Source organism: Semicossyphus pulcher, unplaced genomic scaffold (assembly GCF_022749685.1).
Source record: "Semicossyphus pulcher isolate SPU_LCO1_2020_fin unplaced genomic scaffold, fSemPul1.0.p SCAF_1, whole genome shotgun sequence".
Classification (NCBI taxonomy): Eukaryota; Metazoa; Chordata; class Actinopteri; order Labriformes; family Labridae; genus Semicossyphus; species Semicossyphus pulcher.
The window spans coordinates 8,016,510-8,035,692 of NW_027211603.1; the positions used below are offsets into that span (position 1 = coordinate 8,016,510).

The following is a 19,183-nucleotide window of genomic DNA, read 5'->3' on the forward strand; positions in this document are numbered from 1 at the left end:
TAGAAACAAAGCTATCAAAGTATTTGTGGAAAGTTGTTTGTGTCGTCGATGTTTTCCCAAGCTTGCCATGAATCAAAGTCCGTGATGTCATTATCAAAATGTGTATTTGGGGGCAGCAGGTTTACATTTTGAAACCTCAAAAAGGTGCTTCTGGGGATGACATTGCTGGCTGGTTCGGGAGTGAAGCTGAAGTGCTGATTTGTAGTTGATTACCATCAAAATTCTTTGTTTTATCCAAAATAAACTGCAGCTAATCTCAAGCCACAAAACCAACAGTTAGGCCCATACAACATAGTTATAAAACAATTACACACGAGTACATGACCCAGGAAATTAGAGGTTTCGAAACAGCAGGAATATATCTAATCTTCAAATGTAAACACAATATTGCTCCTGCTATTTTTTGCTGGGAGTTCCTGTGTGTGCTCAGGCGTACTCGAGTTCTGCGTGGGAATCGCAGATCACCATCAACAAAGGGGAAAAAAGGAATAGCTAAAAATAACCTGGAAAGTTTTCGATGAAAAGCATGGCTTAAGACACATAAAGACTGATCTATGTACATAAAGATTCATCGTTTCAACAGAAATGTTGTCATTGAATAAAATTGGTGCCCTACGTGCAACAACAATACCATCCATTCACCATTAACTGTAAAATCCACAGACAGGGTGGACAATGGCAACATCTTTAGCGATGGATGGCTGATCTGTTTGAAAACTTTTATATTGAAAGCAAGTTCTCAGCTGTTTCACTACTCACACTGAGTTATCAACACCTTGTCGTGCAATAAATGTCTGACGAGGGGCAATTCTTCCATCTCAGTGAAGCCAACCTGCCAGCTGTGTCCAGCCAACAATTTTTATGTCTTCCCTTCCAAAAATAAGGCATGAAGAGGAGAGGTAATGCTTTCAAAATAACCATAATTTTTCTTCAATTGTTGCAGTGTGGAAAACAAATATCAATCAAGGAGTGGAGGAGTGAACAAGAGGACAAAACTCATCTTCTCCATTGTGTTCCTCCTTGTCCTCCCACACAAACAACGCCCCTCATAATGCAGTTCACAACTGAGCACGTGCAGAACGTGCAGAACACAGGGAGGCAAACAGGTAGTTCTAAATATACCTTTTGATTACCTCTTCACTACAGGTTTCTATTGAATTTCTGTCACTGTAGTGAAACAATCTTTGCAGTACATTTATCTTTTATGAAATGCTTATACCCTGCAATATTGTTGCAATTTCCTTTGCTGACAGGGTAAACATTGTAGATTGCTGCCTCTTAAAGTAGTTTAAGATGCAGCTGTCGGTTTTTGATTTTTTTATGGTAATGTGACATGAAGAACCACCTTTAAAACCTGACATTTTTATGCTTGTTGGCTTTCATGTGGTAAGGTTCAGTGGCAAAATGGCACCAGCTATTCATGGTGCATTAAAGTTTGCTAGAGTAAGATGTGACAAACAAGTTGAAAAACAACAACAAAACAACTTTCTCGACTGATTGCCTTCATCCGAGCGTTCTGTTTAAATGATCAAATCATAATTTCTATAACACTTTTCTACGGTACAGAAATACTAAACCTCTGACCACATCAGATATCTAACTCTGGGTTTGGTAGCTCGAGTTGTTTGCCTCCATGCACACTACAAGAGCACGTTTCTGCTCCTGCAAGTGTCAGAAAAACAAGTGACTTCTTCTCTGAGTGTGTGTGTCTATGAATACTGCTGATGTCATTTTGTAAATGATGATGTCAAGGTTGAGGTGAACTCACATGGCCGGACATGGATCCTTGCTACAGCTGGTTCGGTTGTCGTCAGGTCGGGTCAAAGGGTCACAGAAGTGCTCCTCCACGATCCCTGTTGTCTTTTCCACACAGTGAACAATCTGCCTCTGAACACCTGGAACATCAGAGGAGAGAGAAGATGTTGTCTCTGAGAAAACACTCAAATACAAAAATGGCTCCCAGCTACATCTTAGCAAAATGTATGATAATTATCGGCTTGAAAGGGTACTTGGTATTAATCTGTTATTGGATTAAGAAGCCTGGAGCCAAACAGAAATAACATAACGTAACACAGAAAAACTCATTTCTGTGTCAGGAAACCAGGACTGAACACCACACACATAAATATGAAAGTATTGCCAACCTAGCATCCTTTCCAGAGACATATGTAACACAAGCAAAACATCACAAATCAATAAGTACATTAAGACTGATCAACAGTTGGTCAGAAAAACATCAGATAGCATTATTCAAAGCAGTAAATAAAAGGACATGTATCCTGAGGCTGTGACTGATTTATCTCCTCCTGTGTCTCCTCCTCCATCATTACTCTCGCCCTCCTGAGGGGATTTTTTCCACCCCATCAGAGCAGGAGCTGCTCTCACCTCTATGTGCCCTCTGCTCAGGTCCTGCTGAGGGCCACAATGCATGTCAGATCACTAATGTACACCTTCAGAGCCTCACTTAAAGGACGAGGCAGCGAGATCAGACTGAAAGCCAGGTGGAGACGAAAAGAACAAAAGAGAAACAAGGTAGAAAAATGCAGGTAAACACTGTGAGCTGTGTTGTTTACATGGCCTTACATCGGCTGTATTTAAATACTTTTCTTTGATGCAGCGCTGTGGTAGAGGTTTTCATTTAATTCAATTTGAATGTGTGCAACACCTTATTCCTGGCACGTGGAAATCAGGACAGGGATTGTTTTAAGATGGGAATATGTGGGAAAGAAAGTGTAACATCTCTATTTTATGTACTTACAGGTACATTTGGAACCTTTGTAAGCCATAAAGAGACTGACAAATATCCTTTCTCATAAGTAAAATATAGGACACATTATTACATTAAAGATGGATACTAAACCCCCAGATGATGATGAAAATACTTACCCTGCTCCTCCTTTACACTTCTACACATTGCAATATGTCAAAAAACACAGTTCTGTTTAAGGCCTGTGTGCTAACGCTGCCGTTCACTGCTCCTTTAAAACAGACAACTCTACAACACTACTGAGAACACGGCAGCCATAACCTCCTTTGGCCTTCAAAGTAGTAGACTTAAAGCTGCATCCATAGACCTTTTTGTTTTTATTGAACATACAAAGACTAGACGGCTTGGATAACGACAGTTTCCACCAGCATATACAGATGTATAAGCCTTGATGGTGAGAGAGAAATGCATATAAAATATAAATAGAAGACAGCACTTCAAAGCTGTTGGCCTTCCTAACTTACACCTGCATGAACAGGCAAAGAAACAGCATAAAAAAACATTTGACAGATGAAGGTGGAGAGGAAAGGGCAACAAGGCCTGCAAACTCCTCACTATTGTGTCTTTGAACGCACCGTCTGGAGTTCTTGATAGCCTCCGTTTATTATTCAGCGGCTCGGGAGAAGCTTTCACTTCCTATATTTGTCAACAGTTCAAGCCAACAGTATGAATGCTGTCCTTTTATTCACACTGCAAAGCTCATTACTGATCTTGAATGTCTGTCACTCAGGTCAGACCTACCAGCTCCTCTGGTAGATCAGAGAGGACACACACACCAAGCTGACAGATTCCTAATGGATGTTGACTTAATGAATAGCTGCATACAGGCTTCAACAGTGGAGAGGAAATGTGAAGCTACTTTGATCCCTTTAACTGAAACTTCCCTTTTGTCCACTCAGAAGTGTAAATACTGTATTTCTATAGTAACTGCATTTGGGAATGTTTTGTTCTATAACACAAAAGAATGAGTCAATCTGAATAAAAATCGAACAGAAGTTAAAGAAACATCTAAATTCTGTCGCTTTAAAAAGGGTGAAGTTAAAGATTCACTTGCTAATACGGTTCCCTGTTTAAAATCTAATTCTTTCAGCTTGTAGGACAGTTTATGTCACAGTGTTGTAATGTAATACAACACAAGCAACGATCAAGACAGGAGGGAACACAGTCAGTAAGTACCAGCTTCAAGTGCGATCGGACACAGGCAGGCACAGGGACTCTGCGGACCGAATGGAGTTTGGTAACCGGTTCCACCATAGGGGGACTACTGATGAGAAGAGTCTCACAGGCAACTTAGGGCCCTGTTGTGATGGGAGTATCAGGCGCCTTTCATTGGCAGAGTGTAGTGGGCGGGACGGAGTGTAGACCTGGATGAGGGCGTTCAGGTAGACAGGAGCCGTTTTCGTTGCAGTTTTGTAAGCGAGCAACAGGGTTTTGAATTTGATGCGAGTGGCAGCTGGGAGCAAGTGGAGGGATATGAGCAGCTGAGTGACGTGCCGTTTTGGGTTGGCTGAAGACGAGTCGCGCTGCTGCGCTCTGGATCATCTGAAGGCCTGCTCGTAGGGAGTTTATGATACTACTCTAAAGAAATCTTTCCTTTACACCTTCTTGAAAAGCACAACATTTAACGCTCAGATTACCTACACACTAGTTTTCTGGTAGACAGTATGTTGACAATTTTCCAAAAAAGAAGACACGAGAGGTCAAGAGATTCCCAAAAGGAGTGCCTCAGATTTCTTTAAGACTACCACCCAATGCCATTTTGACCATTTTGTTAAAGTAATAATCTCAAAGATTTCATGTAAATAAATGTCTGTTAAGTCTCTCTCTATCGCCAAATGAGGTAACACAATGATGATTGAGCCTATGGCCGAATGATGAAAGCCTTTGCATTTGCAGAATTACAGACTGGGTGTCTGTGGCGACACTCATGGAAAAAAATCACAAGCGGCGCCCAGTTACTGACGCGTTATTCATCACCCAGCAGTGGTTGGTCTGCCAGAGAGGGTAGGCAGAGCTAAGCGGCTGCTTTTCCGCTCTCTGCAAGTGTTGCGAGTAAACAGTAATCTACTATGGCTGAACAAACGAAGAAAAGATGGATGGCTACAGATACAACTTCAACAATAAGTGAAAATCCAAAGAAAAAGAAGCAAATTCGACGCTCAGATGAAGCAAACAGTCTAAAAAGGAAAGCGACCGTCAGCGAGGAAAATCAAGAGTTACAACCGGAGCCAACCGTGGACGTCTGCTTAAATTGGGAAAGCGTCCCCCCACAATTACTGTATATCGGCATTAGGTGGCGCCCAAGAGAACGAAACTGTAATCTTCGAGATTGTCAGTATAAATATGAATTAACTGCAAATGTACAAGTTTGTGCACTTGTAGAGTTTTCACATAAAGCTTGTCACAATGTACAAAAGGTGACCAGCATTGCACAGGGTAAGCTGTTATGTATTTCCTCTTCGCTGAACTTTTTCAATAGAACGAGCAAGGTTGTTTCTGTCTAAAGAAACATAGAAGGATTACTCGATGACACTTCTTTGAAATCCTTTTATAGAATGACAAAGGTCAAGTGTTCAGTACATTTCAGACATGCTTCCCTTTGTATAATGCAAAGCCAAGGCTTCAAGGATTCAGGTACAATGTCTTTCAGTTAGCATGTTGAAGAACACACTTTGAATAGACTCCAAGTATATATGAAGTTTGTTGTATATGTATAGCAAAGCCTGAAGTTGTCTCTCTCACCTGCTCCACAGATAACACTGCACTCAGTCCATGAGCCGTATTTCCAGAAGAACACGGATGCAGGGATTTCGTTGTCCTCCGAGACATTTCGACTGATTGTGTACTCGTACCGCACTCCTGGATTGGTTTCTTGAAAGAGCAGCTGTAACAAGACAATATATATATAAAAAAATATGTACATACAGAAACTACAATTCCCTTTTGACAAAATGTTCTAGGTAAGGAAATAAATCATCAATAAAATATTTCTACTGTCTAATCTGGGAAGCACTTTTAACTATGTACAGTTTTATGGATTGATTTGTTCCAATTCTACTCTGTGTGGTAACAACTTGTGCTTTCACACTGTCATACTGATGGAAATTCACCTTGATTTCTTTCCCCAGGCATCCACAGTATTGCTTGGCAACACAAGGGACAATATATCATAACAATAGGTAAAGCCGTTCATCTTACCTGAATCCACAGCGGCTCCATGGTGGGTCCAGGAGACGTCAGGTTCTCCAGGTGTCCCGTCCTCTCGTAGGTGAACACGGTCCCCGCTGCTTTGTACTCTCCGTTCCACTGGATCGTCCAGCCACCGTTCAGGAAGTACTTGTTTGGGATGTCGCTTCGCAGAGCCAAGAAATTCCCAGCTTCAGCCACCTCCTCGATGCGAATGTCCCAGGCTCCCTCTGGGATCAGTCCAATGTCGACGTAACCTTGAGGACATCACACTTTATGTCAGTGAAAGTGAAACACAGTGAACAAATAGGAGAGGACAGAGGAGGTGAATTCCTCCTTGGAGTGCTTCAGGCTCATGAACAGTTACCTGGTAAAAGGGAGTGAGGCTTTGTTTCAATGCATGCTTTAAAATGACCTTTTATTCACTTTTACCGCGACTTCACAGTGAGGTAAATAGAAATGTAGCATGAAAGATAACTGATAATAATTGTTGTTACGGTAACATATTGTGCTGTAAATTACTTGGATACTCGGATGACAACACATGAAGTGGCAGTAACGTTATTTAGATTTATGCAGATTTATGCGACACATTAACACGCACTGGACGACATACTGTCTGCTTACATTTTTATTTTTATACTGTTAAATATTTGCACTACCATCATCGTGCACATACCTGCACATCTGTACAGATCTTTAATTACACCTGCTGTACATATTCTGTTAATAGCTTTTTACTTATTTTTATTCTGCTTCTGTGTTTATTTTTCTGCACCTAAACACCAAGTCGAATTCCTTGTATGTTTATCCTACTTGGCAATAAACTTGGTTCTGATTCTGATTGACTTTTATTGTTCAAATATAAAATATTGCATGTGCAGAATCTAATGGATCAGGAATATAACACTGACAGCTGTTAATATTTTCTTCATTAGCCGCAAGGCTGGACAAAGAAGTAAAAAATGTCTTTATGCAGCTAGCTCATAACTTTATTTTAGTGTATTAAAAAACAGTGAATGAATTGTATATTTCTGCTATTTTTATGCTTAGACTTAGACTTAGACTTAGACTCAACTTTATTGATCCCTTTGGGATGACTCCCTCTGGGAAATTATGCGTCACATTCTTTGATATGAGGCAGCATGGTAATGTATAAAGTGTTTTTCTTTTCTTTTAAAACATTACTGAATTATTTCTAAACGTATGACAGTTGAGATGCTCGTTCCTCCACCCTTGCGCCTCTTCCTAACGTCCCTGTCGAGAAGCAAGGCGCCACAGAAGCACCTACATGGAATTTAGACATCATTCCTTTTGCTTGTTTCCACCTCTGCTGTTGCTATTGTGACATTTTAACATACCTTACAAAGAAGAAGTCCTGCTACTAAATCAAACATTAGTCAGAAACTCACCGAGTCCTTCACTCTCATCAAACGTTCTCCTCACAGTTGTGCAGGTGGAGCCGTTACCGCTACACACCCCACAGCGATCCTCCACAGCGCTGGACTCGATCACATAGTCACAGCCTACTTTCTGCAAAACACAGGCAAAAATGTATAAATAATGCATTATGGAGAATAGACCTTTAAATTGATTACATAGCAATCATATGAAAGATAACATTTTCAAACCCCATGCTGTGCTGCTGCTCCCTCCTCGTGCAGCTAAAGACACAAAATGTATTTCAAATAAACTAAAGGCCGCGGTGGAAGAAGTACTCAAATTGTTTACGTATTAGTTGAGTCAAATAAACAAAGTAGAAAATAGAAAATACTCAAGTGAGAAAATGTACCTTGCATATGCCATCACTGACAAAAGGCTATATTAAAATATAGGACGTAAACATGCTGCCCTTGCAAAATAATGGAAAACTAAATGAAGAATATTCTTGTAGTGAATAACTCAAATAATCAAGAGTAATTTTCCTTGATGCATCTGAGTATTGTTCATTTTATATGAAAGACAAAAAATGTATTGGCCTTAAGTGTTTCAGCGTCTCTTCAAAACAAATAAATGGTGCAGGTAAGGCAGAGAGACACGCGGTTGGCTGATCAAAATGTCACAAAATGTCATGAGCGTGGAGCTCCAAGTCTGTGACTGCTGTCCACTCCGTATCTAAACAGAGCCTGTATCAGTGTTTGGCTTTTCGGCCCGGTGTGATAGGAGAGAGCAGAGAGATAACAGCCACAATGTTTTTCTATCAACAAACTAATTTTCATGCAGAATGTCATTTGTATAATACTCGCCCTGCAGAGAAAACAAGGTGAGGGTCAAAAATAGACACAGCAGGACTAACAAAGTAGCAAGGCCGTGAAATTAAACAGAAGCTAGAAGGGCACTCAGAGAGAGCAGACCTGGCCAAGGCAAGGAGTCCAGTCCTCTATAACAGTGCTTCTCTACCTTTTAGAGTGGCAGCCCTCCAGAGTGCTCAAGTTCGTGTTCGTGACCCCCTCTTAAACGTACGCAGCGTCTCTCTGAATTTTCGTTTCTGCTTCACTGGTTTTTAACATCAATCCGTGCATAGAAATATATCGCACAGTGACCTGTGTGTGCTGTGCGTGTGCAGGGGAACAGTGGAAGAAAAGAAGTTCAATATGCCGCCCGATCCCGATTTATATAAGAACATGGGTTGAAATACAATACATAGGAACTAGCCTGTCCGCAGGCACCTGGCTCTTAAAGGTATTGAGAGAGAGAGCTGACCTCTTGGACTTAAGCCAACCTCTTTGTGCCCCGTGCCTCACTTTGCGCCCACAATGTGTGCCGCCAAACTAGCAAAAGTGGGTCAGACTCGCCCTGAACCACTTAGTGCCCAGCGCTTTAGACTGTGGGCTGCGTGCCATGTAAATAGGGCCCACTGACTCTCACAAACACTCTAAATAAAATCTATTCCACGGCAAATTCTATCACTGGCACAGGTGATGTAATGTTAAAAAACATACCCCAGTCAGGGATGTTTTATTTAAAGCAGCAGTTCACCCCTGGAAAAATGCCACTGTCAGCCAAAGCTGGTGTTCTCTGTTATCAATAGAAGCAATAATACTTGAAATTTGCGCCATAGCTGTGGAGAAAGTTGTACAAAACAGCTCGTGGTTTCGCCCATTCTACATTCCTACAACACATTGTGCATTGTGCCCCTCCTTCTGAAAGGAACGGCCCAACGAGAGACGCTGGAGTGAAATACTACCGCTTTGCTGCAGGCAACGGCTCAGAGCGGTGCAGAATCTGAAGTACAATGAGAATATACCGGTGGATCGTCTAAAAAAATCTTCTGGTCTGCAGACTACATTTCAAACCTGACGATTTTTAACGAGACTTGACATCAGAGGCGGGCAACCTCGGTTTTCCAGGGCCAGTTGGAGAAGCGGATAGCGTCCTCCAAAGGCACAGAGTGAAATTGCATTTTTTTTTTCTACCATAATGGCATTAGCTCCCCATAACAGCATGATAGGAATGAGGTTGAAAATCAGCGACTGGTCCTTTAATATAGAACATTATTTTTATTTCTGTAATTTTATTTTTTCTCCACAACCATCGAGCAACCCCCGAAATTATCTCAGGACCCCCTCAGGGGACCACTGTTCTGTAATATGCAAATCTTCAAATCCAACAGCTCTATGTGACTGGATTATTTTCCGACACTTTAAGAATTATGTCAAAATATGGTTTGACATCGCTGAAGAGTCATCTGTGCATTTCTTATGTTCTTCTAAAACTGGAAACCAGAAAACACTTACCTATGTACAATTATTAATAAACCATAATGAAATAACATCCCAAACATGGCAGCTTGTTCAAAACATATGTGACAAAAACACTGCACTCTCACAAGTATTACACTTTAAGTATTTTAAGTTGAATCTGGTTGCAAATTTAAAAGTTATTTGGTTCTCTCATGCAGCACCCCACCACCAAGTTTCATGAAAATCAAGCCTGTGACTTTTCATTAGTAAAGATGATAACAGCACAGGAAAAACATAACCTCCTTGGGGAATTAAGGAGTAACTATCAGAAAACTATTATCATAGTGTATCAGGGAATATGTGGGAAAAGTAGCCACAGTGTTGATACCTTACAGATGCCATTGATGCACATATCTCTGCTTTTCTTGCCTTCGTGGCACAGCGTCCCATCGGTGACAGCATCGCGCATCTTGTCAGAGAAATGTTCATTGAGTGGACGGCAGTGCAGCTCGCAGGGGTTCACTGAGAGAATAAAAAGGCTATCAGTATAGTTAGACAACAAACACAGGTGCTCTCCGCTTTTTAGCCTTAATGCTTCCACAGCCCGCTCACCACTGTTGACGACTGCTTCCCACTTGTAGAACTTGCCCTTGTACGGGATGCTGTTGAAGTGAGAGCACTGGATGCTTCTGAAGCTTTGCAGGTCAGGAGGACATGGTGCAGTGTTGCAGATCTTGTACCTGCGTCGCTCTCCCAGGCAATACTTCCCCCTGTATGTGGGACTGTAGGAGACAAAGACGTGAGTTTAGAGCTGACCTTTGACTTTTGGGCCTAAAACTGATTTAGTGGAAAAAAGTCAGAAATATGAACAAATGCAGCCAAAAAACCCACTGATTCTTTGATATCTGTGTTTTCAGCCTTATTTTTTAGGCTCAACTCTGTCATTACATTAAATCTTCTACTGTCTGCTGTCTGAGACTCCTTCAATTATCCACATTATAGTCCTTATTATCTGTTGTAGTATTGCCACAAGAGGTCAATCTCTCAATGTTTATGTTGCAAACTATTACATTAAGTACGGAAGCCCTTAGCGGACATCAATACATTTTATGTACTCTATTTTCCTGCGATAACAACATTTCCTAACGACGCTGCACCCCCGAAGCGTCAGATGATCATAACTCAGTTGTGCAAAAGCACAAAACAAACATGGCTTAACTTATCTCATTAATGTGGGCAATGGCAGCATGGCATGTCCTGGTCTGTAATATCACAGTGAACAGCCTATTGTTTTGTTTTCCAGTAACTTATCCCGTTATAATGAGAAAACACGCTTTCTCATGTCGAGATAATGGGCTAAATTAAGCTGTTATGATAGGAAAACCAGCTTTTGACCCCGAGATAATGACAAAAATAAGTCAAGATCTTGAGGAAATTACCAGAAATTACTCCGGGAAATTTCTGGGATAACAGAGTAAATAAAATGTATGGATGCATGACCGCTGAGGGTTTTTAAACAGTCTTTCACCTATGACTCCCCCAGTGAGACGATATGTCACGTTTATTGGATATAAAAGCGTTTTATTCAAAAATTATGAATTGCAATAGAAATTTTATCTATAAAGCACATTTCACTACAGGTAAGCTCAATGTGCTTCACACTGGGGGCAAAAACAGGAGTACAAAAAATATTCCTGCAGTAATTTAGATTTTGTTCTTCCTGACAAGAGAAAGTAACTCTGGCTTTACTCATTTCAATATCTCACAGTTAAGCTTCATATTTCCTAAAAAGAGCAGAATAAAACTACTTCAATCGTAAACAAGAAAAGAGTTTTGGTAAAAAAGTAAAGAGTTAAACTCACACTGGGTTATCACAGTCTCTGTGGGCGTTTCGAACTCCAGCTCCACACGTCCTGGAGCATGCCGACCACTGGCTCCACGCTGCCCACCCTCCATTCACACTCTGTGGCTCATATCCCACTGCTACACACTGCCCTCTGAAACACCACTGGTAACAAGAAGAGCAAAGCTTACAGTCATAAATTAATACCCCTTTACTGCTGTTTGTTCTTATTTCACTGAAAAGGAAATTAGCATTGTATCCTTTGTATTTATAGGTCTGCTGTTTTCAATTAATCTCTAAACTGCATTACTTGTATATTTTTTCTTTGAACTCTTTTTGAGAGCAGAGAAGGTTTTCTTAAAGTTTTGATCAGGACCATCTCATTATCTGTATTTCTGATATGTCAGCTGTAGTTAAGTTTATCCTGCTGTAAGGGGCTGAGGAGCAGGGTAATTGGAGGCATTAACATTCCTGCCAGGTGGCTTCACCCACTGCTAATTGACAGTATTGGGAAAGCCACACATCTGGGGCTGATCTCCACATCAGGGGAGAATAAAGGACCATCAGGAAGTTCAGTTTGGGTGCTGAGAGTAGGAGGCTGTCAGTCTCTTCCCCCCGTGATATTTAGGACAAACTTCATGCGGCACTTGGAACCGGCAAGTCGGCTAACGGCGCAGCTAAGGTAGTCTTTTGATTTTCTGGTTAGCTAGATTTTCTGTCTTTGTGTTAGGGTAAATGAAAACCCTTTTCCACCACTAACCTGACTCTGTGTGTGATTGCTGCACTAACGCTTTTTCCCTGCCCTCCCCCCAATCCTGTAACACCTGCCAAGCGGCTAAATATGTTTTAATTACCATCGTCTCCCCGTGAAGTAAAACATCAATGATGGGAAGTCAAAAAAAATGCCAGCAATTTAATGAGCGTGACATTTGTTTTATCATGAGGTGAGATCAGGTCGAGCTACGGCCGACTAGCTGCAAAATCTACCTTAAAAAACTGTAATTGCCAGAGAGAAAAAAAACCTTTTAAACAACACAAATAAGACTAAATGTATTCCATTATGGTGCCAGGTGTTACAATAGTCACTCATTCCACCTTGCCACCTTGCTGCCCCCTCCTACTAGCTTTATCCACTCCTACAGTCTGACACAAACACACTGTACATGGAGATTTTTGCTCTCGAGGTGAAGACTCACCTTGTCCTCCCCACAGCTGGTCCCGTCCACTGCTCCGTCCAGCTTTGAGTGACAGGTTGTTCCCACGGTGCACCACAGAGTGCTGCACACGTTCTAGGAAAGCGGAGGAAGATTAACATCTTACTACCACGTTTGCCTTTAAAACATGCTGTTTGCATTCATGTATATCTACTGGGTTTAACATAATGCATGAACAACTGTTTTCCCACTTGAATAAGGATTTAACACCGAGTAAAAGAGGCACATTGGGTAATCTATGGTTTAACTGGTAGATTATCTTGATCTTGCCGAGGGCTAGCTATATCTGGTATGTGCATCAAATGGTGACATGTATGGTCCCTTTTAAATAAAATGAATAAATAAATGATTTAGTTTTTGCATTATTAATGAAAAATATCAATGTGTGTCGTGCTCTCCTATTAGTTAATACAGCTACTGGCACTTCAGGTATTCAGTGTAGTTTGTGGATCCGCCCCACACAGCTTGTATTTATCCATTCTCCTCTCATGTCAACACTGGCTCTCTCCCACAGGTTTACTTGCACTGTTTGTCTAACTGAATTGCCTGAATGCAGTGGCTCCACTGGTACGAGAGGACGTCAGCAATATTGATGGATGAAGCACACCTCCACTCTGACACCCTGACACCCTGCTGTTTGTTCTAGTTCTGTGTGATGAGACCTGTCATCTCTTCGGTTACAGCAGATCAGATCAGAACGATTACAAGCCGGCGCTATGCATTAAGGCCTGACATCCCCATCTCTTTGAAACTGCCACCGCTGTATTTATGTTACATAATAGGCTCGGGCTCTATGTACGGAATCCTAATCAAGCTGGTTTCCAGTAGCAATTGCATGACTGTGATGACCTTTAAATACAATCCTGCATGTGAAATGTGTATTTAGAACCCTTTTTAAGTAATAATCTCAAAGATTTCCATTTAAAAAATGTCTTTTAAGTAAATGGACTGTACTTATATAGCTGCTTTTACACTACATGTCACATTCACCCATTCACACACACATTCATACACTGATGGCAGAGGTGCCCAACTGTCAATCAGATATCACATTCAGGAGCAATTTGGGGTTCAGTGTCTTGCCCAAGGACACTTCGACATGTAGCCTGAGGGAGCTGGGGATCGAGCCTCTGACCTTCCGATTGAAAGACGACCGACTCTACCACTGAGCCACAGCCGCCCCAAGTCACTATCTATCACCGAATGAGGTAAAACAATGGTGATTGAGCCTATGGCCCACTGATGAAAGCCTTTGCATGCGCAGTATTATGGACTGGAATCACAAGCCGTCCTCTGTTCGTGACTCGTTTTCCATCAGCCAGCAGTGGTTGGTCTGCCAGAGAGGGTAGGCGGAGCTAAGCGGCTGCTTTTCCGGTCTCTGCAAGTGTTGCAGGTAAACAGTAATCTACTATGGCTGAACAAACAAAGAAAAGATGGATGACTACAGATACAACTTCAAAATAAGTGAAAATCCAAAGAAAAAGGAACAAAATTGACGCTCAGATGAAGGCAAACAGTCTGAAAAGGAAAGTGACCGTCAGCGAGGAAAAGGAGGTACAACTGGAGCCAACCGTGGACGTCACACCATTTATTGCCATAAATGCCGCCAAACTGAAATCTTTGAGATTAACTTTAAACTTAATACCTGCACTTTTAAGCAACACTTTAACATTTTGAGAAAGATAAATATGACTCTGATATCAGTACGCTAAATATGGAGCTACAGCAAGAAGCCAAGTAGCTCAGCTTGGACTGCAAATGGAGGTAATAGAAAAAGATCTGTGTGTGAGGACTGATAACACCAGAAGGTCAAACAGGCCTGAATTGATGCAATTGTCTGGTCCCATTCCTGGAGCTGTTGCCTGACATTTGTAATGAATGCGTGGAGGACATTTTCCATTTCAGCAGAAATCCACAGACTGTAGATCGGGATGATTTTTGAGACATCAACGTTTGAAGTATTTGAACTTTCAGAATGCAATAATATCCATTGACTGGTGAGCAATATCTGCCTTCTTTTCCAAGTAATAAGCAGAAACTTCTATCACTGATGACACAAAGATAAAGGTTGAAAAGACGGACAGTATTGATTCTCAGAAGAGATTAACTTCTAAAAGAATCGGAAAGGTCACCTTGATTGAGCGTCATACTCCACATGACTTTTAAAGACCAGTGCTTCTAAAAAACACTTCTGCAGAGCTCACAACCTGAAGCTGATCTTCCGGGCTGCTGGCTGATCCATTGGGGAGATTTATTCGGACTTGCCCTATCTTCCCCCCCTGGCTGTGTCTCATGTAGAAACATAGAAATCAATAGAGAAACCTCCCAAATCCCCAAGCTGAAAGAGTATCGATCAACGCCAACAACCCCAGGAACATAAAACAATCAGATGTCTGACTCAGTCTCTACTTTTTTAATACTGCAGCCCTCCCCTGTTTTCGGAGAGCCAGAGGGCTGTATTACAGAGTCAATGTAACCTCTTGTTTAAAGCTCTGTGTGATGCAACAGAGCAGCAGTGTGCTCTGCCTGGAGACATGCCCATGCCCCGTTTGAGGCACGGGGGTCTGGAGCCTATCCCAGCTGTCATCGGCCAAGAGGCGGGGTGATCGCCTGTCAATCACAGGGCTGACACATGTAGGGACAGACAACCTTTCACGCTCACAATCACAGCTACGGGCAAGTTAGAGTCACCAGTGAACCTAACTAGCATGTGTTTGGACTGTGGGAGGAAGCGGAGAGAACACGCGCATGCACGGGGAGAACATGCAAACTCCACACAGAAAGGCCCGCTTCGTCCGAACCGGGATTCAAACCACGAACCTTCTAGCTGTGAGGCGACAGCGCTAACTGCTGCACCACCATGCAGCCTTGTTCAGTATCCACAAAAAAAATAATAAAAAAGCTAGGATGGCACTGCACATCCGAAGATCATAGTCTCAGAGATTTTAATGTCAACACTTTAAACAAAGACTTCCACACTTAAAACTTAGTTAAGAACTGTAAGAAATTATATTTCGGAATAAAATACAAGCCCATATAAAACATGCTTTAAAAGTAAAGTTGTATCTTTTGCTTCCTATTGTCTTTCCATGTTTCCTTTGTTAACATACAGTATTTTGCGCAGGTCTTCTTCGCGCCGGGGACATTGCGCCGAGGTCGGGCATTTAATCAAGTATGCAGCAGCCCATTATTTTATCGGTTTATTATATCGGCGTTTAAACCAATATCGGCCGATACCGATAACGTGCCGATAATATCGTGCATCCCTATTTTGTGCCTTAATGCTTTTTTCCCCACACACAATTTACGGTGAAACACTGTCATGTAAAAATGATTTAGACCAGTTCCTTAAGCTGCAGCACAAAACTGAGTTTGTACAGAATCGTCTGTTCAGTGCAGCACTGTGTAAGTGGGCTGTGAGCTTTTATATATAATTATGGACAGAATCACTCAGCATGGTGTCCATTAAGTTTAGTAACAAAGCCCATTTTAGATTTAAACCTGAACTATTTTAAGCTTCAACTCCATAAGACAAGAAAAAAAGGTGTTGTGCAACATTTACAAACCTAACAGGCAAGACAGATGATGCTTTGCAAATGATTATGAAGACATCCAACAGATATCTTCGGTCATTTGTTCCATCAGCAGTTGGGTTCTTAAACAAGCTGAAGGCACTGTTGCCATTGCACATACATTACCAGTCAAAAGTTTGGACACATTTTCTGATACAAGTGAATGTGTCCAAACTTTTGACTGGACTGTTGGCTTTGTATCTATCATGATATCCATGGGAGTTATTTATAATATGTATGTATGTCTTTTATGACGTGTATTGCTTGTGCGTGCTACTGTTGCAAACCAAATTGCCCCTTGGGGACAATAAAGATTTTCCAAATCCAAATTAATGAATTGAGAGAGACATAAAGTTCTCTGCCTCCTGGTAATGGTTTTGTTTGCTATGCTATGTCTTCACAATCTACTGTAGATCATTAGACCCTGACGTTACACCTGCAGCCTCAACAATTCTTCATTAATCGTTCGTATCATGTAACCTAACTTAAAGCCATCTACATTTCTATATACTATGAAAAACTGTATCTATAATATGTTATGTATATAAAAGGTGTTTATGTTCATGTGTTCGTGTGGACCTGTAATGACTCCAGTGGAGATACTGTAATTATAGATTCGACCCTAAAAGACGTCCTGTGGAGTTTTGGTTCACTAATGGCCCCATGGAGCTTTATGAGCAGGACCCCATGTGGCATTTGTGCCTACACACGAGCAGGCACACAAAGACTTACATTATCTGTATCAGCCTTTAACTGTATCAGTACATTAACAGCATCAGCCTCATGCTACTGCACATACAGTACAGTAGATTAGGCATTAAACATATAGTTTTAGTGAAAACCACTAATTTTAAACATAACTGTTTGGTAACATGAAAACTTAAAAGGATTCCTTAAACTCCAAACAGTTCTTAAAGACCCCCTCCAGGTAAAATCAAGTGTTTAACCTTGTAAACATCTCCATGTGGTGTTCTTCACGTGCTACAAGACATATCACGGACAACATCAGCAGTCGTCTCCACGGCTGGGCCTGTCTGCTTTTAACCTGCAGTGTACCAAGGACAGGCTGAACAACACGTTTTCAGATTGGCAGGACGTCACAAACCTAAGGAGCCAATCCTGTTAATGGACGGGGTGATGCTATGCATATCATTATGTGTAACCTATGGCAACCACTTCGGTGATGCGCGAGCCAGCTGTAGCCGTCATCGTAATATTTGCAAACTCACTAGTGACTACTAATGTTAACGTTACTGCTACTAATTACTGCATTTGAAGCTAGCTAAGTTTCAACAAGTTGCCACTAAACGATGGCAGAGACGTGTTTTGTTTTCGGAACGGAGGGGCCGGTTGAACATTTGCATAGTGGGCGGGGACTATGCAGAATTATTATTATTATTATTGTTATTTTTTTATTTTAAAGATTATTTTTTCGGCCTTTGGCTTTATTCATAGGAAATGTTGGGAGTAGAGAGTAGGGGACGACATGCACCAAATGATCGGCAGACCAGGAGTCGAACCTGCGATCAGTGCGACGAGGTCTGCAGCCTCTGTACATGGGGCGCCTGCTCTACCAACTGAGCTAAACAGCGCGAGGGAGAAGGAGGAGATGCCTTGGGAGGATTTTTACAAGTTAATTAAACGTATTTAGCAGAAAGAAACATATCAGGCACAAGTTATTATTTCAAGAGCAGCATTTTAAACGTCTTAAAACATGACTGGAGCTGCTCTTTAACCATGTTTTAAAGAGGAAACAGGAGTTCCTGTCTGGGTTGGATTTGCTTGAATTTTGAACGGTAGACTGCTGATGTTGTAAACCCTGAGGAATCCCACAGTTATTTTTCCATCCTGTGGGGTGCTTGTTAAACCACCACATGTTGTAAAAAATAAAAAAATGTATTCATGGGGACATTATGTTGCTAATTTCAGGAAGTATATTGCTTGTAAAAATGCACGTGTGTGGTCTCCTTCTGGCCACCCTTGTAGCTCTATCCTGATGTACTGCACCATAAATAAATCACTTATATCTGCTCGCAGCCATAATACAGAGCAATCTAACAAACCTTTGTGTGAACAGCTTTAGAGGATTTAATCCAATTTAAAATGTATTTGCTGACATAGTCCACAAGGAAAAACTCAATCCATTAAAATCCTGCGTCAAGAAGATGAGAAGGTAGGCAGAGTTTTCTCTCCCACAACTTTTTCCGTCTCTTTTCATGTAAACAGCAAGAGCAACACTGCAAATACTTTCAAAGAGAGGCTGTCTGAAAGTGTGCCCTGTTATCCTCAACATCAAACAGCATCTCTTCTCCTCCCTCTCAAAGATGGCTGGCTTTTCTCTCACCCTTTGAGAGTGGCTCTTCAGAACCACTGTAAACAACCTCCCCACAAGGTCACACAACATGTGGACAGGACAGGTTCTTTTTGATTGAATCACATTTTTTCAAGACTAAAGTGAAGTCAGACCATCAAAACATTCAATTTCACTTAAATGCATTCTGTAATCTTTGATCAGTAATGAACCCAATCAAAGTTTATAATTGGTGCGCCTATTTTTAGAGCTTTAAATAGAGAAAAATTCTTCTAAACTTTTTGTCTTCTAAAATGTTGATACACATCAACGCAGTGCGCTCAGAAGAGCAAGGCAGGACACTCAGGATGTTTTGTGCCCTGAGTTTCACTTCTAAGGCAACATTCTTGCTGCCCTGCTTTGTTATTGGAGGTTTCTGGGGCTTTGTGCAGCAAATTATTTCAAGTGCGTTTAGTAGATTAACAATAGACGTTCAGAGCAAGTTTGAACCTTCACAATTGACTGACTGACCCCATGATGGGAGCAGGGAATAATGGGGGAAGTTTTGAGGACAAAAAGAAACATGTTGTTGTGACAGATTATAGAAAAGCAATTTAAGTCAAATCAA

At 41.4% G+C, this 19,183-nt stretch overlaps 1 protein-coding gene across 1 annotated transcript in view; it reads right to left on the reverse strand.

The window, feature by feature from the left end:
- LOC138592714 (A disintegrin and metalloproteinase with thrombospondin motifs 7) overlaps window positions 1-19,183 on the reverse strand; it is an 81,593-nt gene that overhangs the window by 24,035 nt on the left and 38,375 nt on the right. Inside the window, exons 11-18 of the mRNA XM_069663579.1 lie at window positions 12,676-12,768; window positions 11,499-11,644; window positions 10,249-10,418; window positions 10,025-10,158; window positions 7,366-7,486; window positions 5,966-6,210; window positions 5,510-5,651; window positions 1,769-1,895 (exon numbers count right to left, since the gene is read on the reverse strand). Coding sequence (XP_069519680.1) covers window positions 1,769-1,895; window positions 5,510-5,651; window positions 5,966-6,210; window positions 7,366-7,486; window positions 10,025-10,158; window positions 10,249-10,418; window positions 11,499-11,644; window positions 12,676-12,768 — 1,178 coding nt within the window. The remainder of the gene's footprint in view (window positions 1-1,768; window positions 1,896-5,509; window positions 5,652-5,965; window positions 6,211-7,365; window positions 7,487-10,024; window positions 10,159-10,248; window positions 10,419-11,498; window positions 11,645-12,675; window positions 12,769-19,183) is intronic.